The sequence below is a fragment of the Habropoda laboriosa genome, unplaced genomic scaffold (genome assembly GCF_001263275.1).
Source record: "Habropoda laboriosa isolate 0110345459 unplaced genomic scaffold, ASM126327v1 scaffold20, whole genome shotgun sequence".
In the NCBI taxonomy this organism is placed as follows: Eukaryota; Metazoa; Arthropoda; class Insecta; order Hymenoptera; family Apidae; genus Habropoda; species Habropoda laboriosa.
Window position 1 is genome coordinate 1,054,028 of NW_017100143.1, and position 26,558 is coordinate 1,080,585.

At 32.0% G+C, this 26,558-nt stretch overlaps 4 protein-coding genes across 6 annotated transcripts; all 4 read left to right on the forward strand.

The window, feature by feature from the left end:
- The first annotated feature begins 230 nt into the window (after positions 1-230).
- On the forward strand, positions 231-5,284 carry LOC108573552 (integrator complex subunit 6). Its single transcript, XM_017936018.1, has 9 exons — positions 231-347; positions 509-586; positions 2,043-2,282; positions 2,369-2,549; positions 2,629-3,353; positions 3,437-3,712; positions 3,791-4,124; positions 4,210-4,953; positions 5,076-5,284. Exons 1-9 carry the CDS (start codon positions 231-233, stop codon positions 5,282-5,284), a joined length of 2,904 nt encoding a protein of 967 aa, XP_017791507.1.
- A 4,157-nt stretch (positions 5,285-9,441) lies between these two features.
- Positions 9,442-15,991, forward strand: LOC108573368 (double-stranded RNA-binding protein Staufen homolog 2). 3 transcript variants are annotated; one of them, XM_017935806.1, is made up of 10 exons: positions 9,442-9,604; positions 10,048-10,122; positions 10,233-10,444; positions 10,533-11,063; positions 11,144-11,352; positions 11,427-11,762; positions 11,864-12,392; positions 12,564-12,772; positions 12,936-13,116; positions 15,507-15,991. In XM_017935806.1, the coding sequence occupies exons 2-10, from the start codon at positions 10,067-10,069 to the stop codon at positions 15,518-15,520; spliced, it is 2,277 nt and encodes a 758-aa protein (XP_017791295.1). In that variant the 5' UTR covers positions 9,442-9,604; positions 10,048-10,066; the 3' UTR covers positions 15,521-15,991. The 3 variants fall into 3 exon arrangements, with proteins under 3 accessions (XP_017791295.1, XP_017791303.1, XP_017791285.1); XM_017935814.1 differs by lacking the exon at positions 15,507-15,991 and adding an exon at positions 13,637-14,365; XM_017935796.1 differs by lacking the exon at positions 15,507-15,991 and having other exon boundaries at positions 12,936-13,190.
- Positions 15,992-17,078: 1,087 nt separating this feature from the next.
- Positions 17,079-17,911, forward strand: LOC108573782 (cilia- and flagella-associated protein 20). The gene is made up of 2 exons (XM_017936263.1): positions 17,079-17,476; positions 17,553-17,911. The coding sequence occupies exons 1-2, from the start codon at positions 17,201-17,203 to the stop codon at positions 17,856-17,858; spliced, it is 582 nt and encodes a 193-aa protein (XP_017791752.1). The 5' UTR covers positions 17,079-17,200; the 3' UTR covers positions 17,859-17,911.
- Positions 17,912-18,785: 874 nt separating this feature from the next.
- Positions 18,786-22,316, forward strand: LOC108573151 (zinc finger protein 311-like). The gene is made up of 6 exons (XM_017935539.1): positions 18,786-18,905; positions 19,640-19,756; positions 20,901-21,140; positions 21,209-21,438; positions 21,515-21,895; positions 21,971-22,316. The coding sequence occupies exons 1-6, from the start codon at positions 18,786-18,788 to the stop codon at positions 22,314-22,316; spliced, it is 1,434 nt and encodes a 477-aa protein (XP_017791028.1).
- Positions 22,317-26,558: the final 4,242 nt, after the last annotated feature.

A 26,558-nucleotide genomic window follows, 5' to 3' on the forward strand; every position in this document is an offset into this window, starting at 1 on the left:
GGGAAAGAGAGGTAGAAAGAAAAGAAAGAGAAAGAGATCGAAAGAGAGTAAGAGCGAAGCGGGCGCCGTTACGATAAAAGAAGTTTTTCGGAGAGCGTATTCAGAAGCGTTCAATGGTCGAAGCAGCTATGCGCCACGCCGTCGTAGGGCTGTTAGCTAGCTAGTTCTGACTACGGGAGGTCTCGGGCCGCAGTTACGACCTCGAGAACGAGCGAGTTCGCCTCGCGAAGATGACCATAATAGTCTTTTTGATCGACACGTCGGCCTCCATGAATCAGAGGGCATATTTGGGCGGGCGACCCACGCTTTTGGATGTAGCCAAGAGCGCCGTGGAGACTTTCGTAAAGGTACGCTAGTCACACAGCTTTTCCGGCCGGGAGATTCGATTGTGGTTACTGTCGAGTCGTCACCTCGCACCATCGTCAGAAACAGCAACGTGTATAACGGCCTCTGTGCTTTTACCTCCCTCGATTGGCCTGTTAATCATCGGATCGCTTTTTTTTTTTAGGTAAGACAAAGATCACCAGAGAGCCGTGGAGATCGTTACATGCTCCTGACCTTCGAAGATCCGCCCCAGAATATCAAGGTACGTTTTCTTCGTATTTCACTGACCTCAACATGTCGCATCTTTCGCACTTTTGTCTTTTTCTCTTTCTCTCCTGTCTAAGATCCCTGTATCTTTCTCTTTCTCGCACGTACACACATACACAACGCGCATACACACATACACACTGTCTCTTTCTATGTAGTTGCCATGTATAGTGTCCCATACATAAGTCTCTTTTCTACGTTTCATATCTTTTTCGTTACGCGTATTTACAATTTTCCCTTTCAAACGTATTTACGATTCGTTGTCTCATGCGACTAGTTGATGTATTCGTGTCGATTGCTATGTTATTTGTCCCCTTCGGTTGCTGAATAATTTATATTCAGCAAGAAGGTAGCAAAGTGCAGCGTGCACTTGCCGTATCTTCCGTCCTCCGTTACGGAAGAGCAGCATTGTGGGTAGTGACACGCGGGTGGGGGCTTACCCACGAGGGTCTTTCTCTGTGGATAGGTGCGCGCCAAATTTACGAAATTGATATAAACGACTTCGTCAATAAGACAAATTTTTTTGCTTCTCTTTGAAAATTTTGCTATCCGCCTTCGTTAATTTTCTTCCAGAACAGTTTCCTCTGTTAATTTTTCATTCATTCTTTTTTTTTTTTTTTTTTTTTTTTTTCAAATAACACTATAATATAATTTCATACTATTCAATAATGTATTTGACTTAAGTGTATTACAAATTGAAGTTAAGACCTTTCTTATTTCAGGGTTGAATATGGTGATCAGGCTCATGGCTCAAGAACGGGCCAAGGTTGAAAATTGTTATAAGGATTAAGGTACTGTCGCCAGTTTGATAATGGTAGAGAAGTGAAAAGAGTGTTCCATGTGACAGTGGATCCTGAGACAATAAAGAATTATCATGAATTGGATGGAAGTTGATGAGAACTGGTATTTCTGGCACAATAATAAATCAAGGAAATCACCAATGCAATGGACAATGAATATTGTAACTTTTTTATGGATATTCTTTATTGTCTTAATGTCTAATGTTGCATGGAGGTTTTTCTCACTCCTCCATTATTGCAGAACTTTAGTGACAGAACTCCGAACCTCGTAACAGAATGCAATTTTGCATCTCTCTTGAACCATTAGCCTTATCATCAGTTTTGACCTAAAAATAAAATATTCCAAATTGTAAAAATCAAAATATTTTTAATATGGACATTTCAATAATAAAGCATTAACTGAGTCTTTGTTACCATTGTTACGGATGGTCATATTGAAAAAAATAGAGTGTATTTAACATTTGCATTAATTTTCTATATGAAAAATGTGAAAACATGAAGTAATTTGTTATATTTTCTATTCATAGTAATGAACATATTTTAATAAATCCTTCTATTACCAATGTCTAAAGTCCTTGCAAGAAATCGTATTTTATATATTTATGTCCCTTTCTCTTAATATGTAATTAAAAATATACTTTTTTCTTCTAGGCTGGATGGAAAGAAAATTTAGCAACTTTTATGAATGAGCTTAAAAATTTACAATGTGTTGGACTGACAACATTAGGTGCTGCTTTGAAACATGCTTTGGATGTTTTGAATATAAATCGTATGCAGACTGGAATAGACACATATGGACAAGGAAGATGTCCCTTTTATTTAGAGCCATCAGTAATAGTTGTGATTACAGATGGAGGAAAATATACAACTAATAGTGGAGTTAATCAGGACGTAAGTTTAACTATATATATATAAGTAATATTCATCTCAATTTTATTATAGAACAGCTTATTAAAAAACAAAAACTTCTGTTACAGTTCACGTTGCCAATGCATTCTCCTATACCTGGATCCGAGTTAACAAAAGAGCCATTTAGATGGGACCAAAGATTATTTTCTTTGGTACTGCGATTATCAGGAACTCCGGCTGTTGAGAGAGATACAGGTTTAGTGGCGAGTGATTCATCCCCTATAGATGCTATGTGCGAAGTTACTGGAGGCATGAAAAATAGTTTTATAATATAACGTATTGTAAAAGTAAACAAATATTAATTCGAATAATTGATTATTCATTGTAGGTCGTTCATATTGCATAACATCTTTTAGAATGATGATGCAATGTATAGATTCTTTGGTACAAAAGGTTCAATCTGGCGTGGTGATAAATTTCGAAAAAATTGGACCGGATCCTCCGCCCCTAAATAATGAAACTCAGCATGCGGACGATGATGAAAACGAGGATGAGACTAATACAACGAATGGAACGCGAACATATCCTCCTAATCTAACAGTACCAGGAAATACAGCATGGCATTCTTGTAGAAGACTGATTTATGTTCCAAGATCTGCACAGAAAGGTTTTGCAGTTGGATTTTGGCCGATTCCTGAAAGTTTCTGGCCTGATCTTAGTGCTAGTTCTTTACCACCTAGATCAGCGCATCCAAATGTAAAATTTACTTGTACCAGTCAAGAACCTATGGTGATAGAAAATCTCCCATTTGATAAATACGAATTGGAACCGAGTCCTTTGACACAATACATATTAGCCAGAAAACAACCAACAATCTGTTGGCAAGTTTTTGTCGCTAACTCGTATAAATCGAGCGACGTGGGTCATCCATTTGGATATCTAAAAGCAAGCACTAACTTAACATGCGTGAATTTGTTCGTTATGCCCTATAATTATCCGGTACTTTTGCCTTTGCTGGAGGAACTCTTTAAAGTGCACAGACTAAAACCAACGAATGAATGGAGAACGCAATTTCAGAATTACATGAGAACTATGCCCACTTATTATGCAGCGGTAAGTTTATTCATTGATGACTACAAAATGAAATTGTACCATTAGTAAATTATAATAAAATACAGTGTACTTTTGAATTGCAGTCCCTCAGAAGAGCTTTAACTAGAATGGGTGCCCCTGCACCATTAGCACAAACATTAATACCTGATAATATGGATAATTCGTTATCCTACAGTGTCTTAAATTATTTAAAACGGTTAAAGAATCAAGCTAAAATTGAATTCGACAGACTTTGTAACGAGGTTCTTTCCAAACAACTCGCTACTGCCAATATGACGAAAAATTTAGTAAATGGTAGTACAACAACGGTAACAGAGGGAGTAAGGGTTATTCCCAGAACTCCTTTAAAGAAAGACTTGGTAAGTATATCTTTCTACCTATGAAACTTTTATTATACTAATATTTATATTGTATAACTTTATTTTCTATTTTAACAGGTATCACATCCACTATTACAAGATAAGTTTACAGGATTGAGGGATCAACTAAATGAGTTTGGTGGCTTTGTAGTTGGATTAGTTAGAAACCAACAACGTGGTGCGCACAGCTATAGGAATGCGTTTGATGTTCCGCGGAAATCCCTTTTAGATCAAGTTGTTAGAATGCGTGCCAACTTTCTCCAACCCGGATTGTTGCATACGAAATTACTAGATGATGATTATGTTCACTCAATGCCCTTAGCACAAATGGGAAATTATCAGGAATACTTGAAACGTATGACTCCACCATTAAGAGAAATAGAAAGTGCCCCAGTTAGACAACACATGTTCGGTTAGTTGTTGTTCTCGATAAAGAAAAATAATTCTCAAAATGTTGATGATTTAACTGTGTCTAATTTTTTATGATTAAACTTTAGGTAATCCATTCAAGATAGATAAAAGAATGATGGTTGACGAAGCAGATATCGATATGGTTGGCACAACATCCTCAACCTCAAAAGGTGGTCTTAAACGTACCCTACCTGCTTCGGATGGAGGAGGATCACTTGCTTCAAAACCACCACCAAATAAACGAAAACCGGGTCCAATTCCTAAGGATGTAGTTATACGAAGACCATCGTATACACCTACGAATACTCCACCGAGTTCGCCAATTCCATGGGTTGATGATACGAAAAATCAAGTGACTCCGACTGCCGACTCCAATCAAGTCCCATCCAACACAATAAACTCTACACCTAGTGTATCAAACGCCCCGTCTGTGAATTCGCCAGAGAAGTTAGTCAATGGCCTTGCAGAAATGCCAACGATACCAGTTTTCGAACCAATTCCAATAGAACATACTAACAATCATATGGATATTCCACCAACCTTAACACCAGTAGTTAATAATGTTGACATCCCCAAAAACGAAGTGAAGATGGAAAAAACGGAGAATATTAAGAACGAATGTAACAAACTACCTCCTAGCGATTGTGTCGAAAATAGTGTGAAAGTTGAGAATTCGGTTGACGAACGATTGTCGAATCACGTTGAAGAGAAACGTGAACCCAAGGTAGAGAAAGAGAAGATTTTGACGAAAAAAGAATTGGAAGATATTAGAAGACATAACTTGTCCGTTCGGGAACTTGTGTATAAAGAAGTACGGAGAAGAGGTACAAGTAAGTTGAAACAGATTTTTGTATTACTTTTTAATGAGTTTTTAATGCGTATCTATAGTCTATAAACGAGAGATCATTATAAGATGGATCAATGTGAATAATGTTTTATAATTTTCTTTCAGATTATGCAACACTATTTTCACATTTACACCAAATTCAAGGGACGCTAGATATACGACTTGCATTTTTGCGAGATATCGTGAAGGAATCGTTGCGATTTAAAAGACGTAATTTGGCATCGTTGCTAGAAGAATATTTGAAAACTGTACAAGAGGATAACTGGACTGTAAATCACAAGGTGAATCACAATGGTGCCACAAAAATAAGTTAAGAATTCGTTGCATAATCAGGGCATTATTTCCATAATAAAACGATAAGAATTCAGTGAACAATGCGGAAAGTATAGATGGGATACAAGGTATCCGAATAAAAGCAAGTCGTACATCTGTAAAGTGATAAGCGTGTTAGCGTTTAAGGATGTATGTTGCCAAGGCGCGTGAAGTGATAATAATTGTTAAATCTAATGAAACAAAATAGCATTCTGTACGTCAACCAAGGAGATACGGTTTTCATTCTCCTTTTTTCACTTGTTTTTCACTTTATGACTGTACAGTTGGTAGAAATATGTTTCGTTCTCTGTGAAAGATCAGAAAATGTACATTGTGACAATAATGTCTTCTCAGCCGTAATTTAGTAATATTAATAACGTATGAGTTTTCATAATTCATATTTTTCAACATAGAAAAATTGTATTTGTTTATTAAATGTTCCAAATTTTATACTTTAAAGTTTTTCATTTAATTATCCAATATGTCTATATAATACGAACGTATTACTAAAGAATCATTGCATTATATATTAATCCAAATAATAACGTGTCAATTTTAACATCCCATCATGTGATTTTTGTTTCAAAAATAAAATCTATGAATTAAGGGTCTCGAATGCAGGCATTCGAGATTCTTTTCATTTTTGTTAATCATTGAATTTCTAAATTTCTCTGCTTTTTAAATAAATTGATGTAAATATAGCGCCCTGAAAGAAGTACAATATTAATCGAATAGCATAATTCTACCAGCTGCACAATCGAGATTCTTAATAAATTAAAAAAGAAATAATTATATACTTTCTGTGACTGCATTTTCCCTTTTTTCATGAAAGTTTTAGCGTACAGTATTGTGATCTAGGATATAAATGGAAAAACAAGTTCATTAACATATAATATGCTCTGTAAATTTTGTTGTGTATATTGTTAATATCGTGAAAGTAAATTCAAGTTTAATTTCTATAAACAAACGAAAAGACACTTATACGCGTATCTAAAAATTTAATACATATCTTCGGTTCAAAAAAAAGATATTGTACAAATTTACATTTTGTAAGTAGAAAATGCATACTATATTTTATCATGTAATTCGTTAAATTAAAATACTTTGGAAATAGAACGTATTTAATCATAATGAATCTTTTTTTTTTTTTCAAATTCAATACACGCGGTATTGGTTAAATATGAAAACTATAGTAAAGAATTAATGTTTCTAACTCAACCAACAATTACATTTCGTAAAACATTTTGATGAGGGGTTGACAGTGCCTAATGCTATTAGAGATTAGCGTGAAGACGATTGTATGTATTTTTAACCCACTTCGATGATTTTTATTCAATGTGTAACTCCTACCAAAGAGTGACAATATATTGAACTTGCGAATAAAATGTAATTGCTAGTAAAAATGAAAATATATTATAACAAAATGTCTTTGATACAATAAATTGCAGTCTTATATGGAAAAATTTACAAACATTTGATGGAAACCAGGCGTATTTGACATAGCTATAATTCTCATAAAAGTTTGCTACTTGAAACTTAGTAGAAGTGGGTTGAAAAAGTATACAGTAATAGCAATGATTTATATAAATAATGATGTCAAAGTCACTTGTTACTATCTATAAGGAGTGATAGTGATTTGACCAAATATTAAGTAGATTGTCCTAGATTGAGTTATCAGGAAGATTATCTTACATATTGTTCAATTAAATAGATCATGAACATTGTATGCATGCTAGAACATGTTTCCTGAGCAATTTCAATCATTTCATCATTATCAGTCTTTAGTCATTTTATCATTATTTACATAAAAAGGGAGGAAATTTCTAAAGGGCATGTTAATAAATATTCCAACATATCATGTGTATCATTAAATTACAAATTTATTAAATTTAAATATAAGGGGGCTTGTTCATTAATTTTCACTCTGAATGCATTTTTATATAAATATTATAATTATTGCCCTTTTATATTTAAAGAATAAATTTCAAGTAAGATAATCAACCTGAACTTTTTTACAGGGACACTAAATATATCTATATTCTGCTCTTTGTAAATCTAGTAGTGAAATTGTATATCAAATAATATTTATTAATTGAAACCGTTAAACGTTTAATAAATTATTTTATAATAATGGAGCTTAGCTGAGTCTTGAAGACAATGATGCTAGACGCTTATTGGCTCCAAAGAGAAATTAATAAGAAAGTTGAATGAATATAACACAAAGTGCGATTCTATAATGAATTAATAGATGATAAGAGAAACTATGACGGAGTAAGTAATACAATTATAAAATTTTTGTTATGAAAATTGTAATTTTTTAATATATCAGTGTTTAATTAAGCAAATTAAATGAAAATAATTATAAGACATGTCAAAAGGGTAGAAAACTACTGTGTAATATTTTTCATTAAGATAATGCATCTTGTAAATTTATAAACAAATATTTGTTTATAATTTTTTTCATGAAGATGGATTCTATAATTCAAATATGTAAGAATCATTAAAAAAAAAAGGAAATCTATAAATTTAATACTTTTGCACATTAAAAAAGCCTAAATTATATACTTTGATGGAAATGACCACAGAAATAATAGTGTTTATAATTTTTTTAATGCCCTGCAGTCCATTAAATTAAGATCATTTTTTCCAGCAAATGTCTTCAATTTACCTCTAAGTTCAGTTCAAATTGTAATTTACTATATCCATGTTACATATGTTTTTACTTGTATTGTTCAAAATACTTTTGGTTAATTATTCTTTCATTGTACCTAATGTATTAGTATGTGCGCTATTGTACATATACCATTGTAAATAAGCATATATTGATGGTTACTATTAACAAAACTCATATTGAAATGATTGTTCCATTTTTACGTTTATATTTTAAAAGAAAATATAGCAAATAAGCTTAAAAAAAAATAAAGTGAAACATAATAAAACATTCTATGGTGTGTTATTTACACATATAATTTTAGCTCAAAAAATTATTAAACTGATATTGTATCTATTAGGCTCTTTGTAAGAATGTATATAACACAGGTCCACTCAATATTTTAATTAACATTTTTATACGGCAATGTTTTTTTCTTGATTAAATATTAAACAAATTCGAATCGAATAGTTCTATTGAAAATATGAATTCATTTTAACGTATTTAAATAATTGAAACAAAAAAATAATCAATATCGAATGTAGGTTATCTTTAATACTTCATACTAGTATTGTTTTAAACTTAATTCTCGAACTACTGTAATACGATTAACAAATACGAATGAAACAAGGTTCTATAAATGCAAGGAATATAAGAAATGACAGTTCATACACCATGATAATACTGATAACATTTACACAAGAATATCAATCAAATTTTCTCTTGTGCTTCTTGGTTAACTAATCTATATACCTACACAATTTTATTTTATATATTGAACGATTACATAAGTTCTTTTATAGTATTATTACAAAAGAAAAATCTATTGTGTAGTCAACGGGGAATCTATGCATAAATATGAGTTTTTGTCTAATTCTTTTCAATAAGACATCAAAACATATCTTAACATGTCAAAATGAATAATCACTTATTATTATTAATAATAAAATGAATTATGCTTACAGCATAAAATATGTAAAACGTAAAAATTATTAATACTTATTTATCAAGCATTCATTTGAAGTATTTCATTATGCTGCGTTTTTCATGAAATTAACTGACATATGAAATTGACTTTACTGTCAACTTTTATTTTATGTATTTTTTTCTCAAGTTCTGCTTTAATTTAATTCTATATTCGCAAATTTATCGAATTTCACTAATTGAATTTCAAATAACAATACAAAATAGTAATAATTATTGATTATATCCGTTACGTTGATTTTAAAATTTGAATGTCTAGGACTACAACGTTATCCTATTGTATTTAGAATATTTCACCGGAGTAAAAAATATTAATAATTTGAATAACGTATCGAACAAAATACCTTTTTGTTGGTGTGGCTCTTAAACTACATTTAAAAATAAAACAGAAGATTATTGTTATAATAACTCGTAATTTCAAGAAACGAGAGGTATCGATAATTGTAATCGATATTGCAGACTTTTAAAAAAATCGGCAAGTAGGATGTCCTTTGGAAGGGGTTGAGAGACGGTGTCCGAGAGGCCCACATCAAAATGGCCGCATTTTAGTCTACAGACGATTTTTCTTTACTGTTTGCCAATAGCCGCATAAAGGGCCTGGCAGTGTTCTCTAAAGTGGCAGATCTGTTTCGCCGGAAATTTCGCTGCTGAATACTTTGAAAATTTTCGTGAAATAGAACAAACTTCGGTAAGAAAATTCAACCGCATAGTTCCGCTGCCAAATAGCCGGGCCAAGCCCATTGTCTATTGACTAGTTCATTTAGGGAAATGAAATTCTTTTCCCACGATTAACATTGTTACATACATCTGTTACGAATAAACTTTTCATGTTCGATTCATAATATGGACAACCTGATTTACATTTACCAGTACTGTCAAATGCATACCTGACTTAGTTATTGTTTTTGAAGCTATGAAGTCATTTTGCGTAATATATTAGCTTATATTAAATAACAGGTACTATTTTGTTGAAAAAACTTGCGCATCTTTATATTTTCTCATAATGACATTTATATAAAAAAACGATTTCATTGTAAGTGGACTATCTCAGATTAAATGATGTTTAAAGTTTTGTCATTTTAAATAAATTTTGTGTGTAATTTTCTATCCAGAATTGTCTGTTAATTTCAGGTTTTGCATATTTTTTTACATGATGTTAGGTCATCAACATCACACAATGCAAAATCAACTTCGAGATCACAACAGGTTTGTGTTAATTTTATTTATACATGTAAACTTATTTTTTTGTTGTGTGCACAGAAGTACATAATATGTAAGTAATTAAGTAATTTTCATTTCACTTAATGTTTTATTAGAATGGGTGGTCCGATGCGTCCCATGCAGCAGGCAAATATGGCCCCTTTACATCAGCCTCAGCATCCGTTACCGCATCGGAATCCACATCAACAAATACTGTCCATGCCCCCCCATCAACAACATATTCATCATATGCAACATCCCCCTGGACCACCACATGGAAATCCAAGACAACCAATGTTGATGGGCATGAATGCACATAATACAAATGGTAATGTTGGATAAATTGGAATTTACTTTTATATAACAGTACATTACTCTTATAATTCGAATATTAATTGAATTTACTTTTCCTTTAGGCACCATGGTTAGTGTCAGTCTAAAAGATCAAGCAAATACTGTCTCTGTGACTCTACAAAATCCAAATGTACAACAACCACAGTATCCACAACAACAAAATCCTCCTCCGCAGCAACACATCCAACAACCACAAAGTATAGAACCAAATAAACAAACCACTAATGAGACAAATAGTGGAGAGTCCAGAGATCAAAGTCCACCTACTCAAAATCACGTTAACGTGACTAATTCAGCTTTGGCAAACATGAAAGAAAAAACACCAATGTGCTTATTGAATGAGTTAGCACGTTTTAATAAGATTCAGCACCAATATAGGTTGACTAATGAACAAGGACCAGCGCACAAAAAACGATTTACGGTAACACTGAAGCTCGGAGATGAGGAATATGTTGCTGAAGGTCCGGCCATAAAAAAAGCTCAGCATAGCGCTGCAAATGAAGCATTGACAAAGACCTGGTATCGACGGCCTCCACCGAAACCTACAAAGGCAATGAGAGTTGGGCATCTGGGAAAATGTTTCAGTGGTCCTGGTAATTGCGTATTACTTTCTTCTTATAAATTATAAAATTATAAATTTGTCTGAATTTAAAAATTATATTATTTATTACAGGTAATCTGCCACCAACTGTTGAATTAAATGCTTTGGCTATGAAGAGAGGTGAAGCTACTGTCTATACTTTTAGACAAGCTCCACCACCAGAAATACAGCGATATTTTAATGGTTTACTACAGATCCCTCCAGTATTCAAATATCCACGTTATCCTACGTATGGTCGTGGTTTCCACACGGAACCTCCGTGGTATCTCGTATCTTTGAAGGTGAGAAAGTAGTAATTGTAATTGTACCTTTAATACAAATGCTTCTAACTTATATTAAATGCATTAATTTATAGGTAGGAAAACGTGAATTTATTGGTAGAGGTTTAACAGGACAAGCAGCACGGCATGATGCAGCCAGGGAAGCTTTAGAAGAATTGCGCCAATTGCCATTACCAGAACAAGTAGCAACTAATTGTCACACCGGTGAAAACGGTACATTAACTGAAACTAAAGATCCGATTGCCGAATTAAAGAGTCCTGTGTCATTAGTTTACGAAAAAGCATTAAAACGTGGCTTACCTGTTAGTTTTGAAGTTGTATCGGAATTTGGTAAGCCTCATATTCGAACATTCGGTACAAAATGCACTGTTGGAGATAAATTTACACTAGGAGAAGGACCTTCGAAAAAAGTAAGTTTTTCATACAAAATATAAAATGTTTCGTACACAATTCTTTATATAAAAATAAAAAATATCTTTGCACATGATATATTTTACGACGTAACATGCAGGTATCGAAAAGACACGCAGCGGAATACATGTTAGAAGAACTCAATCGTCTGCCTCCATTGCCCGAAACTATTCATAGTCGTTTGGGGCGTGTGAAACGCAAACCACCAGCAACGAAGAAGAAGTCACGGAACCTTATAAAAGTTTATCAAGAACCACGATCTGGATCTGACGCTGCGGACGAACTTAACCCAGTTTCACGACTGATTCAAATACAGCAAGCTAAACGAGAGAAAGACCCGACTTATACCTTGATCGAAGAAAAGGGTGTACCAAGACGAAGAGAATTCGTTATGGAGGTTACTATGGGACAACATTCTGCTCAAGGAATGGGTTCTAATAAAAAGATAGCTAAAAGAGCTGCAGCAGAAGCCCTTTTAGCGCAACTAGGTTACAGTAAGCCCCAACCACAACCTACGAAGCCATCGATTAAAACGGGAGAAAGTGAAAATACTGAACAAAAGCCTAGGAAAGTCACTTTCTTGGAAGATGAACAGATTAATGAAACTCAATCTCATGCACCAGTTGGAGGTGAGACATAAAATGATATGTAGTAACATTTACATATGCATGATATAGAAACTAATAAATATTTGTATGATATTCATTCAACACGAATTATGAATGAGAAAATTTAAAGACCCTGGTATACATGTTATTTGTTATATATGGGTATTTTGAAAATTTATTAACTTTAATCAGGAACTATTGGACGTCAGTTAGTACCTGGACTTTTATTAGTGGACGGAGGACAGGAATCTAAATTAGGTAGCGGACCTAGTGTACAAATTGTTGCTGAAGAACTACGAGGACAACAGCAACAAAACCCAGCCACTGTTTCTCCCAAAGATCAATTGAAATATCTCTCTCAGCTATTTAATTTCAGTGTGGAATTCAATGATTTTCCTAAGGTAGACACAGTCATAAAAATTTTATTTTGTACTTTAATAGATAACACGTAATTGTTCGTAATATCGAAGTCTATATCAGGAGTAGTAATTCTAAATGGAAGGATGAATCAATGTAGAATAGTTAAATTAATAAAAGCTTGCTTATTTTGTATGTTGTTTTCAGGGAGCAGTAAATAAAGAATATCTATCGCTTGTAACATTAAGTACAGATCCACCACAAGTTTGTCATGGCAATGGACCGACGAGAACAGCGAGCCGTAACCAAGCAGCATTGAAAGCTCTACGTACTTTAAGTAAGCTGGGTCTTGATAATGCATCCAACTCACAAACAAAAAAAGATAAAGGTGCGTCTAGAGACGGAATACACATTAGCATTCAAGTTAAAAACAACATAATGGATGGAGCTATTGATAAGTAATTAAATAGTATTTAAGACGTACTCTATAAGTTTAATTTACAATTGCCCTTTTAAGGCATTGCAAAGGAAAATTAATTTAAACACATTTCATAAAGTCATTGATGAGAATAAGATATGTTTGAAAAAAATGTCCTTGCAGGTTTAGTATTAATAGTAATATTAATAATAAACCTTAATATTGAATCTTTTCGAACGCTATGAAAAAAATGTTTTGAAATTAATGATTTGATTGAATTTTCCTTAATTTATTGGATAAACAGACACAAAGTTTTAGTGTACTGTTCCGTCATTATGTGTTTCTAATATTTTTCTCGTTATTTATCAGGATTACTAGTTTTTACTTTTATTAGTATGTATGTTGCTTTTATGTATTCTTCTTAAATTATTTTTTTATGTAGTATTAATTATATATTCTACTTTTATTAATGTATTTACATATATTACAGTTGTTGAATGAACTAATCGGAGGGAAAATGACTCTTCTCAATCTATCTCTCTGGGCCTTATTACACGGTAACTTCAAACATTCAATCACCGATGACTCTCGATCTTCATACATTACGCCATTGCTTCTTTAACTTAACGGATCGCGGATTTTGAAGATCAATAGCTTTTTATGAAGGATCAATCTTTTGCAGTGCCTTAATCGCATGAAGAAATAGCTCAAGCACCAATAAATGATGAACCACTAATGTAACAGAAATGCCTTTTCTTTCCTCTAAGAACCGATCGATCGCAGCAGCCTTTAATAGATTTCTGCGACGACTACAAGTATGGTACAAAGCGTAGAACTTGCTTATATGATTTGAGTATATAATTTAACTCGTTTTTCTACGCTTAAAAGGTATAGTAGCGTCTTGAGATAAGAGGTATTATTGGTGCTTGATCAAGATTGTGATCCTAACAGTGGTCGACGATTCTATTATATTTATTATAACAATTTCATTGATAGGACCACAATCAATGAAACAAATTGTTTAGACATCGTAACTGAAATGGTCATTTTCCAGAGAGTCATGGTTTATGATCATGAGAAAACATTATAGGAATGTTAAGTGAAAAAAATATTGAAATCTGAGATAAAATGCGGCCATCTCTTAATTTCTCTATTTAATCCTTGGCTTTCTCATTCTCCGCGAATAAAAATGTCTGTTATGTCTTATTACCTAATACGAGCGCGTATAAATCAGTGAATTAATGCTTACTTCATGGATCTTCGTTTTATCATAAATTTCAAAGTAATTTTGAACGAAGTCATCTTACTTCATACAAACAAATTGTTCACCGTTTTGTTGAGCAAAGCGGTATCCTTCTTAATAATGATTATTTTGAAACTGTATATAACAATAGATACGAAACAAGCGCATTTCTTCAAAAACAAAATTCGACTAGAAATTCTAAGGAGTTACGTGTATTAAGTGTCTCCAACTGAGTGATCAATTTTTAATGGCTATAACATTCATGCAATTAAATTAACGCTTATGACTCTTATCGCTTTTTTAAGTTGAATACACTATACTATTTTACAAAATTAAAAACAGATAAGTAACCCAAAAGAAAAAAAAATACAAAATTTAGAAATTGGTTGGGGACTCTTTAAACGTGCTCGGTTATTCTACGAGTTTCCGTTTTCAAATTTGTAAAGTTGAAGAAAGATAATGTGATATATTCATATTATTGCCCCAATTTGCTTTTCTATGGGGCCTAGAAGCACTCTGGGGTTGCATTCGTGTTTTACAAGGTATTGAGAAGTAAAGGACATTCAGATTTTCATACATCCAGTGGTCCAGTAAGCATGATCCGGATGTATTGGAAATTGTAACTACGATGGTAATAATTCAAAATTTGTCCCGTTGCGTAATGATTATTAAGGAAATACGTTTTGATTTGATTGTAATCAAGAAGACAATGAGATAACACTTTAGAAACAACGTCGTCGAATTTTGTCTTATTGCCAAAAGTTTATAACGATACTAAGGTGATGAAAAAAAAAAGAGTCTCTAATAATGAATGAAGATAATGTCGAGAAATGGACTTCGTTCTATCCATATAAGAACAAAAAAGAAGATTGTAATACCATGCTTCTGGCATAAAGACTTATCTTATATTCATTATTCTTATTGCATCATTTAACAGGTTTCTTGAATGTTAATGAACCTTAAAAAAGAAAAGAGAAAAAAAAAACATATGCAAATGATTGTTAAATTTGAGTAACGTAATTGATTACTTTTTCACGATAATGTAATACGCTCCGTATCACGGAGATAGAAGAAAAGAAGGATTGCTTATATCATTTACAATACTTTTTTCTTTCAGATAACCTTTCGTAACGCGATACCTTCCGAATAATTTATAGGTCACTCGAGGACGAGTTAATGAATGTTCCTTTTTCTGAGATATCGCTTCATAGGTGGGCCTTCCTTCCTCACGTGGGATTCACTGTTCCAAATGAAAAGAAACAAAGGAAAAGACTAGTGACAACCTCTTTCGCATAGTTTTTTCAATAAAAAAAAAAGAAAAAAAAAGAAAAGAGAGAGGGAAAAAGAGAGAAAAACATGAATCCTACGAAAGTGTACCCCCGTTGCAGGACCTGTTTTATCCGCGTAAACTGTAATACAATAGTTAGTCGTAACAATAAGTGAATAAAGTATTAACTACTAAGATGTATGAAGTGGAAGTATCTCTGCGGAATACGAAGATAAATGTGATTCCATGAGATAACGCGGATGCATTAGAATAAAAAGATCACATTCTAAACATTTATTTTACAAATAATGCTTTCCTTTTTAAATCTGTAACTATCGGACAGTTGTACTATTGATACTCGAATCTATAATACCTGGTTATTATTGAATTGTAATTTATTAAAATCTTAGCAACATACGTGCTTCTTGTTGTTTCTTTTTGTCAATTTATTGATAAATAAATGCACAAAATTTTAAATTGATAACATGTCTAACAATTGAAGAAATTTAATATTTGTGTTTGAATAATTAGAATGTTAAGTTTATCTGAACCGTGCACCGATAGTTAAAGAAATAATTTCATCGAAAGCAAATAAAAATACGACTAAATCATCCAAAAGTTTTTGTTAAAAAAAAAATAACTCCACGTTAATTTAGTCTTATGATGCTGTAATGCGTTTATGTTAAAAGAATAATGAGAACATTCTTTTTTAATAACGAAGCAAGAAAAAAAAGATCATGCTATGCGATTATTGTTTTTAACGTTACAGCATAGAAAATGGAAGTTGCGCTTAAAATAAGTTAGACACTTTGTTTCTCTTATTCATTCCTGAAGAGAGTATAGTTGTAAAATGTGATTTTCAATAATATGTCGATCAAAAAAAGAACAATCTTATGGACAAAATTAAGAAATAGATTATGGCAGTAAAGATTTTACACTGATAAAGTTTTTTATGCCGAAAAATCGTTAACTCCGTTTTAAAAGAAATAATTGTTTAATACGTAGATATCTACTGCTTATTTAAACTTTATCGGTTTGTATTTGACATCAATAAACGATTGTAAAAACGTTAAAATTGCATTATTTTTATTTTATGCGTTCTAAGTTTAATTTCTCGAATAATTATGAACGTTTAAATTTTCGATACTGAATTACTCAATCGATAAGGATGAGATAATCGATCGAGATTTTTTACGTCGCTGTAAATCTAACGGCAACATTGATCAAACACAAATATTATAGGTTATGTTCATCACTAAAGTTATTTAGCAAATCAAATTTTTCAAAGAATATGCCGGTTTAAACTAACAATGCTTTTGTTCATCGAATGATGTTATGTGCAATGGTGCGGCATTTACTGCTTCAAAAATAAAATTACCTAAAACATGTCACTTTTTAGTGAACCTCAAGTTAAACAATGAAACAAGGTTAAGTTGTGACTATAAACGAAACTATAAAATTTCTTGAATACTCCTAGTGCAAAGAAAGTAATTGAAGAGAATTTGTTTTACAAAAATTGACGAAGACGAAAAAAACAAGTGAACATGTTTAAGAACACTTTTCAAAGTGGATTTTTATCAATTTTGTATAGCATTGGTAGCAAGCCATTACAAATTTGGGATAAAAAAGTAAGAAATGGACACATAAAACGAATTACAGATAATGATATACAAAGTTTAGTATTGGAAATATTGGGCAGTAATGTCAGTACCACATATATCACTTGTCCGGCTGACCCCAGAAAAACTTTAGGCATAAAGTTGCCATTTCTAGTGATGATAATCAAGAACTTAAAAAAATATTTCACATTTGAAGTTCAGGTAAGTAAACATTTAATCAGTTAATTCTAGCCAAATATATTACTGAGCAGTGAATGATCCTACATATTACATTTAGGTAATTGATGACAAGAATGTACGCCGTAGATTTCGTGCTAGTAATTATCAATCTACAACTAGAGTAAAACCTTTTATTTGTACAATGCCAATGAGATTGGACGATGGATGGAATCAGATTCAATTCAATTTAGCTGATTTCACCAGACGTGCATATGGGACAAATTATGTGGAAACATTAAGGGTTCAAATTCATGCAAACTGTAGAATAAGAAGAGTATACTTTTCTGATAGACTTTATTCAGAAGATGAATTACCAGCTGAATTTAAGTTATTCTTGCCAATTCAGAATAAGGCAAAATGTTAAGTTAGTTCTAATTTCATAACACCCCATAAAATGTTTAAGAAAACACAAGAATAAACAGCAAATATTTATAAATTAATCAATTTTGTAATTTTCATTTACAGTTGATATTTATTCAATAAATATATATTTAGTATATTGACAAATTATTTTATGTTACATGATGATGATGATTGACAATATTGTAAGAATAATATTACATTACCATATGTTTCATTAAAAACATTTTATTAAATTCTTTTAAACGTTTATGGTACAAATTATGTCAGGAATATATATATTTTTTAAATTACAAGACAATATGTATAAAAAATAGTTCTCTTTAAGTTTGTACAAAATCTATATTTAGTTAATTACTTTGGTTGTACTTTTCACTCAATAAAAAGTATAAATTAATTAACTATTCATGTGTATTTTTTACATATTATAAAATTTACGTTACTAAATTAATACAAACCACATAAATTGTTAACAATCGTTATTTATTTTCAAAATACTAGATTATTTATTAATCTTAAGAGTTCAATTTTCTAGAAATTAAACGGATTTTAAACGTCGCTACGTTAATTAAAAAACAATTATTTCCTAATGTGTGATGAAACACAGAATTAAACAAATTTTATAATATTTTGCAGCAATTTCGTAGAAAAAATATGTAAATCAGATGTTAATAATACACGTAAAATCAAGCACTAAATAGCAACAAAACGCATACGTACATTAAAAACTGTAGAGGACAAGATAGCAGTTGCATATACTTGAAGAGTGTATTAATTGCTAATTATTAAGTATTGATTTTTTTAAATGGGGACGTAGCATATCCAAGGGGGAGGCTGTTCGTTCGCAAGTACCTGGAACTATTTTCCGCAGCAACAAAAACGTCTACATTCGTTACTCCCTCCACTGGCGTAGTAATACAGAGTGGGAAAAATGGCGGGAAAGTTTGGAAAAATTGTAATTAAATTCGCCGATGTGGAGTCACTTCCAAGAAATATATCGATCGAGATCTATTTCAAACCAGATAAGCATCTCATTCTATTAAAACGCAGGGTATAAGACAACAAGGTCGAATCATTTACGAAGAAAATAAAAAACACAAACGAACGGGTGAAAGAACATGGCGGACCAATTAAGACTACCGCGCTGATACATTTTATTCTTTATTTCTGGCAAGGGGTAGTATTTTAGAAATACAAATTCATGCATTTCGCGTGAAATCCTTAATTCACACGTAAATCATAAGAGAATGATATAAATAGGCTCATTATAATTTGCTAATAGTAATATCATTTAATACGACCGGAATCCATAAATAAAACAATTGGTTATATACATATGTTTTTCAAATCGACGAATGCTATTATATATTTTGTATTGAGCACTCGTTTCGGGAGAGACGCCGACGCCCGGCGCCGACGTCGTTTTTAAAGCGTCAACGTTGTGCCGGAGTAATCTCACCCAATCCGGGAGACTCATAAGTAAAAAAAAATCGTTAGAATAATCAACCCTCTCAGACACGCTGACACGTCGTAAAGATGCATTGCTGAAAGTTTTATATCGGACGTTTTCGACGTTTTTCGTCAAGGTGCTAAGATAACGAAAGGGAGGGAAAATAACAATAAGCAATGAATTTAACGTTGTGAAAGGGGGTCGCGTGAAAATCATTTAACATAAATCATTTTTAAAACGTGTTTGTACATATAAATAGTGAAAAAAATAAACATCTCGTTAGCGTAGTGATACCTTGTCGAATTTTTTTTTTTCTTTCTTTTTGAAATGGGTAGCTCCAATGCCGAATTTGTGCTAGTGACATACCAAGAAACGACGGGGTACACATTTTCGCCGAGGATGGTAGACGGCACTACCTGCAGACCAAAATACGAAAATATCTGTACATCTTGGTAAGTCTAGCTGCGCTCCATGTGAATTAGCGCGATCGCCGTTGTATGCGCGCCTACATGTATGCACATATTAGACTGACGTATGTGGATTTTTTTTCGAAATCTCCACTTGGTACCCCGTTACCGATGTTTCGCGCTCAACCCCTCCTGTACCCCGTTCTCTATATATGTGAAGGAATACACGTGCATTTACCCCCGAAAATCGGGTATTCCTAGAGAATTTTGAAATTTTATAGAAATCCATGCGCCGATGCAAATTCGAAATATTACATCTTTCTGTGTAAATTGAATGTTAGAAATCACGCATGCAATTTATGTAATTTATGTGCAAATGGTTCATTAATCTTAATTTATTAATGAAAATTTTTCATTTGTAAGAAAATTTCTATCGTCAAATCGTCGATGCTCAAGAAAAGATAGTTCGAGTGAAATATATGTTACGTTTTACATATTAATGTAAATTAATGTGTAAATTAAAGTAATTAAATCTTATGTGCGTGTATTTAAATCGGAATTGTTAAGCATTTGTACATAATAACATGGAAGGATCCATTTTGATGGGAATACAGAAGTGTTAAAAATTAGCATTTTATTGATTACAATAAGTATACTATATGCGCTATATAACTGGCGCATCTATAAATATAATTCGATGTACACGATAACTCATAAATAATGCGCAGCTTTTTTTTTTTTAATAAGTTACAAATGAAATATTTAATACGATATGATTATTAAATAAAAATTTTACAATTAGAATGAAAAAGTTTTATTTATTAATGCCACATTAAAGTTAATTTTTTATTCGAAACAAAACATTAATGATGTATGATAGACAATTAAGTTTAATTAACAAATGAAATATAATCTGAATTTTATAAATTATTTGCAATTACTTTTTTATACATTTTTTTCCGGAACGATTTTTTTGTATTTAATTTTTTTTTTCACAACCCATTTTTAATTTTTAATTATACGCATAAAGAATAATTAAATATTAAGTATTGAATTTTTTTATCATGGTGCTATGCATTCTTTAAGCTTTCATTAATTTTCAGTTGATTATTTCTTTCACATTAAATTTTGATCTATACTTTATTCTTATTACTATGGTCAATACTATAAATGTAATATTGTGTTACAGGTATCCTCAGAAGATAAGTTATCAAAGATGGTGTGTGCTACATGCATCAAAAGATTAGAAAGCATTCATCGCTTTGCTATGATGGCATATAGGACACAAGAAAAATTAAAATCACAATTATATAATAGTACTGGCAATACAAATGCTACACAGGATGTAGAAGTGGAAAGTGTTAAAGATATACAAGACACAACAAAGAAGATAGAAGATAGGGGACTGTTACATACAATATTAACAAAAGTAAATTATAATCATTACATATTTTAAATTGTATTATACAAATATAATAAAAATAAATTATTTTGTAGGGAGCAATAGAAATTTTGGCTGAAGGTGAACCACTGGGACCACCAGACTTAATCTCACAAGAAGATAAATGTCATACTCCAAGTATGGAAGAAATGGAAGTTAAGGTAGACCCAATGTTATTTTTACAATATGGTATGGACAACTCAGCATCAGAAACTTCAGAAGCATCTGATACAGAAGAAAAAATAACAAGAATACACTCTCCAGAACCATTACCATTGACAAATAAGTAAGAGCATTTAGGTAAAATTTTATAATTTTTTAACAAGATTATACATTTATTAAGTTACATGTATTTTCTGTAGATCTAATGAAATAAAGAAGGAGAAGAAGGAAGAGAATAGCGACAGACTACAAGAAGAAACAGAAGAACAAATTTCTAATGCATCAACAAAACCTCATGAATGTACGATATGTGCACGATCTTTTATATCTCAAATTGGTCTACAAAATCATTTATGGTCTCATTTGCCTAAAGATAAACGACTTGACGGGAAGCCTATTTTAAGATCTCAACAAGTTTATTCTACTAATGGGGTGCTTCATATGAACACTGACAACAATTCGTCTGGCAACTTTATCTGTCCAATTTGTAGTAAAAAAATTTCTACTAAGGGAAATCTAAAAGTACATTTGGAAACTCATCGGCCTAAGGGGAAATATGGTTGTGACATATGTGGTAGAATGTTAGTTCCATTACATTAATTTCAATTAAACGTTTAAAAAAATAAGAATTAATAAAATTATAAATTTTATTTCAGCTTTAAGACACAGTCGAATTTATTCAGACACAAAGAATATCACGGTGGAATACAATTTCCATGCAACGTGTGTGGAAGAGTTTATCCAACAAATTCCACGTTACGAGCTCATAGTATAACGCATTCAGACTTGAGGCCACACGCATGTCCTCTTTGTGATAAAACTTTTAAGAGAAATCAAGATTTAAAGTTTCACATAAATCAACATACAGGTGCAAGGCCTTATCAATGTCCATATTGTCCAAAAGCTTTCGCGAGTTCTGGAAATTGTTTTTCGCATCGCAAAAGAATGCATCCACGAGAAGTGCATAGAGACAGACAGAGAGCAGCAGATTTAATGAGATGAACCATGGGTAGCCAATACGAAGAATGGTTTTAGAAGAAAAAAAAATAATTTACGAAACGGTCGTATCAATGTGTATTAGCTATCGTAAAGGGGAAAAAATGAGCTTTAGTTTTGAATATTAATGGTGCTAATATAAAAATCAACGGAAGTTTTGTATACTTTGATTGACTCGTTTAAACTTAGTGTTAGATATGTTAATTGTTATTGACAAGCACTTAGTTGTTTGCTCTTATGGCGTAACTAGATCTTCTTTACATAAAATAGAGAACAAACAAATATATATTTTTCTTAATTTTTTATCTTAACGATGTTATTGAACTTGATATACTTCCATTGTTGTTGATAAATTTAGTGATTATTATTTATTAACTCGTATATAGTACAAGTGATAATAACGATAGGTTTTAAACTCTCTAGTTAAAATAAGAAATTTGTATTTTTTACTCGTTTATCTATATTTAACTTGTATACATTTTCGTCTTCATCTTTAAGTGTAGACATGTTACATTTAGACCGCCCTTGATACCATTTTCTTAGATACGATTTTACAATAACACGGCATTCGAAAATAGTATCAATAATTTTATTTTATGTTATTGTTAACGACGTAACATCGATAATACTATTCGATCGAGATATAGTATTATTAAAATAATTTTCAATCTAGTACAAATTGACCCATCGGTATCGAATACAATAAAGTGTGAAGCTTTAAAATTAGGATTAAAAATGTATTTCTCATAATTTACATGAAAAGAAATATTAATTCAGTAATAAACAAAAAGAAAAAAAGAAGAAAAAAGAAGGAATTAATAAATATAAGGTAACTGTGATTTTTTATAAATCGGCTGTAGATTAGAGATACAAAATTCATTCGTACCCGATGGGTTAAGTACTATATACATTGAATACTGTAGATACCAAAGAAGAAAAGAAATAATAGTGGTAGCACAACTACTTACTTGCGTACGCTCAAAATTTCGTCTCCGAAAAGATACAAGTATTCTTTTCTTTTTTTTTAATTTATCAATACGAATAAGGAATTTATAATATTTTTCAAACGGGTACTCTGTATATTCCATGTGATATTTTTAAGCAACGTGTACTTAGTATTTTCCAGGAGACAAATGGTACAAAGCATTAAGAACGTTGAAATTATTTGATATTTATGTTACGATCAAGATACTTGTTATTGTGTCACCAGGAGATACGATTATTAATTTTGTTATCGTAACGAATATGAACGGATTTGAGCGGTGACGGAGGTTCTAAAAAGAATACGCGTTATTTTGTCCATAACAAAGAGCTGTTTGACAGCGAAATATTTGATAAAGTACTTATATTTACCACAAAAAGATTAAAAAAAAAAAAACGACCAAGCATGTTAAACAAATAAAAAAAAAAAGGAGAGAAAGAAAGAGGGCGTGAGAGAAAGAGAGAGAGAGAGAGAGAGAGAGAGAGAGAAGAAAGGAACAAACATTCTTCAAGGAAGAAAAAAAAAACCGTGGAAGAAAATTTTGTAGTATTCGAGGCATATTTTTAGCACAATACATAAAAAAGAAAACAGCAACATCATCATTAAGTAACGTTAAGACTGTATACGAAATTCTGTGTCAAATTAGAGTAATGCGTAAACGTAAGAGGATTTAGTATACGATATCAATGGCTGTATGTCGACGAAAGATGAGTCTAGTTTATTCAAAAAAAAAAGCAGAAAAAAACGCAGTATTAAGTATTAATGGATAAACTTAGAGGCCGTAGCTGACGTTATAAACGATCACAACGTTATTCTTTTAAGCAGAATGTACGATTAACACGTTGAGTAACATGGGGATTATCACAACGTTATTCTTTTAAGAAGGATGTACGATTTAACACGTTGAGTGCAATGGGAATTGATGATTAGTAAATGCACATTCCATTTTTTTCCAATTTCGCGGAATTTTTTTACTCTTTTCTTTAACTCTGTATTCGAAGGAAAAGTGTCCTCGGCGTTGAGTCGACTGCGTACTTAATCTCATCCGAATCGCTTTCTTTTCAATTGTATATTATCAAACTTTTCTTTCAGATTTTGAACATTTTACCCTGGCAAAAATTCTCGACTCGAGCAACGTATAAAAAGAATCATTTAAATGGTAAAACGACATATGGATCACCCTACTTATACAAATATACATATATAACAAAAAAAAATCTTCATTTCCATCTTTTTCAGTTTCCTGTTTGCAAGTTACATAAAAATTCGCCCAGCACGCAACGTGTTAAGAACAGGAAAGAAAAAAAAATGAAGTAAATGTTAACTAAAGTCTGAGTAGCTATTAGGGAACTATAGGTAAGAGTTTTAGACGAGGAGCCATGTAAATGTAGAGGATCCATAGCCTGTGCTTCCGTTATGTATCGTATACATTCGCACACGTGCTAGATACTCCCGTGGGGTGTGCTCGATAATGGACAGCCGCAGAAAAAGAAGAATGTACGAACGATCATTGCGTAATTAACAAGTAGTACTTACGAGCAGGAATAAAAAAAAAAAACCGTGTGTTAACCGCGTTGCTACATTAGCGTAGTAGGGTGGCCAAGCTTTCGCTTTAATACTTTAATGGCCGATGACGCCACATTGAGCATCATTTCACGTATCAACTGTTTGCGGCTAATGACGCTACACTGTGGCGTCAATTGTTCTCCGATTTTCTTGTTTTTCTTTCTTCTTTCTTACGCATGCATTTGTCTTTTTATTCTTGACAATTTGTTCATTAGATCGCTGGTAAAAATTTTTACTCGCAAAACCTAGCCGGCCTGTACAGCGTTAACGATAATGAAATGGACCAAAGAAAAAGGGGGGATTGTATTACGATTAATATTTGAGAGATTAGCTTGTAAAATGATTCTTGTTTTTTTCTTTTTTTTTTGGTAACGGAGATTATTCAGTACTATACACCTCGAGGATTTTCTTTTGAAAAGAGGAAAAGTAGTGTCTGGAGAAGAAAACAATTATAAATGTTTATGAATTTATTTATTGTTATTTCTCTTGGTTGATTTGCTTAATTTTAATGTACATAAAGCTCGAATGGAGTTAACTCCAATAGTGGAGTGTAAAGGGTTAAAATGTAAAGTATCTTGAGACGAATATGTTTCAGTAACGCACATTTTCATTTGGTTCGCAAGGTGGAAAGGGAAAAGGGAAATAATTGTTTTGAATAAACGCGAAAGCTTAGATGTACGGTCCACCCTAGCTTACTTAGGGATACAATCGTATATTTTGCAATTACAATTTTGCGGACGCTTGCCAGTTATATAGTTAAGTAGACGAAGATTATCGGATAACCATGTGTCCACGAAAATAATCAATTTTTGATAGAAGAAAGAAAGAAAGAAAAAAACACAAAGATGAAAAAAAAAATGAAACGAGATTCGTTCGTGATCCCGTTTTCATGGCTCAATTTTTACACCTAATTCTTGAAGCAGGGATGAGCAAATTGTATTCCCCTCCTTCTCGGTTTCCGTTTCTAGTCCTAAGATGCTGCCAAATATATTGCTTCCAAAACGAGAAAAAAAAAGAAAGAAAGAAAGTTGTCATTAAACAGTATTAATCTATTTACATACATTATATCTGCTTTTTTCGTTAACGAGATACATTTTTCGAAGAAAAGAAAAAAGAAAAGAAAGAAGTTTGCTCAGCTCTCGCTGTACGGAGTCAAAAATTGAGTATTTTTCTAAAAGTCCACGTAACAGGAAAAAAAGAAAACACAGAGGTGACTAGCGATTTAAATTAGCGATAAAAAAAAAAAACAATATCTCAGAAGTGCCAGTAAACTAACGTAGTGTATTCCGGCAGACAAATACTGGATAATTATTTGTAGAATCGAGATATGAATTATCGATAATATCACTTGTGACACTTAATAAAATGATTGTATAAAAAAGAAAAAAATACCAACCTCTTCTTTCAATTTTATCTTTACGCTTCATTGCAATACTGTCTCTTTTAATTATTCCCAATTTCATGTTTGATCTTTCCTTCTTTTTGCTTTGTAATTACGTAAGTAACTAATAGTAAATAGCATGAAACATAGCAGTTCTGCTCGGCAAAACAATTTTTTGCGAAGTGAACCACAAGTCGTGTGACATCATCGTTTGAAATCCATCACTGTTGTGAGAATCACGTTAGTTTATGTTCTAACGAAACTCATTGCACAACATTCTTTCGTGCTATTTTCATTTCAATTCATATCTATCAGCAGA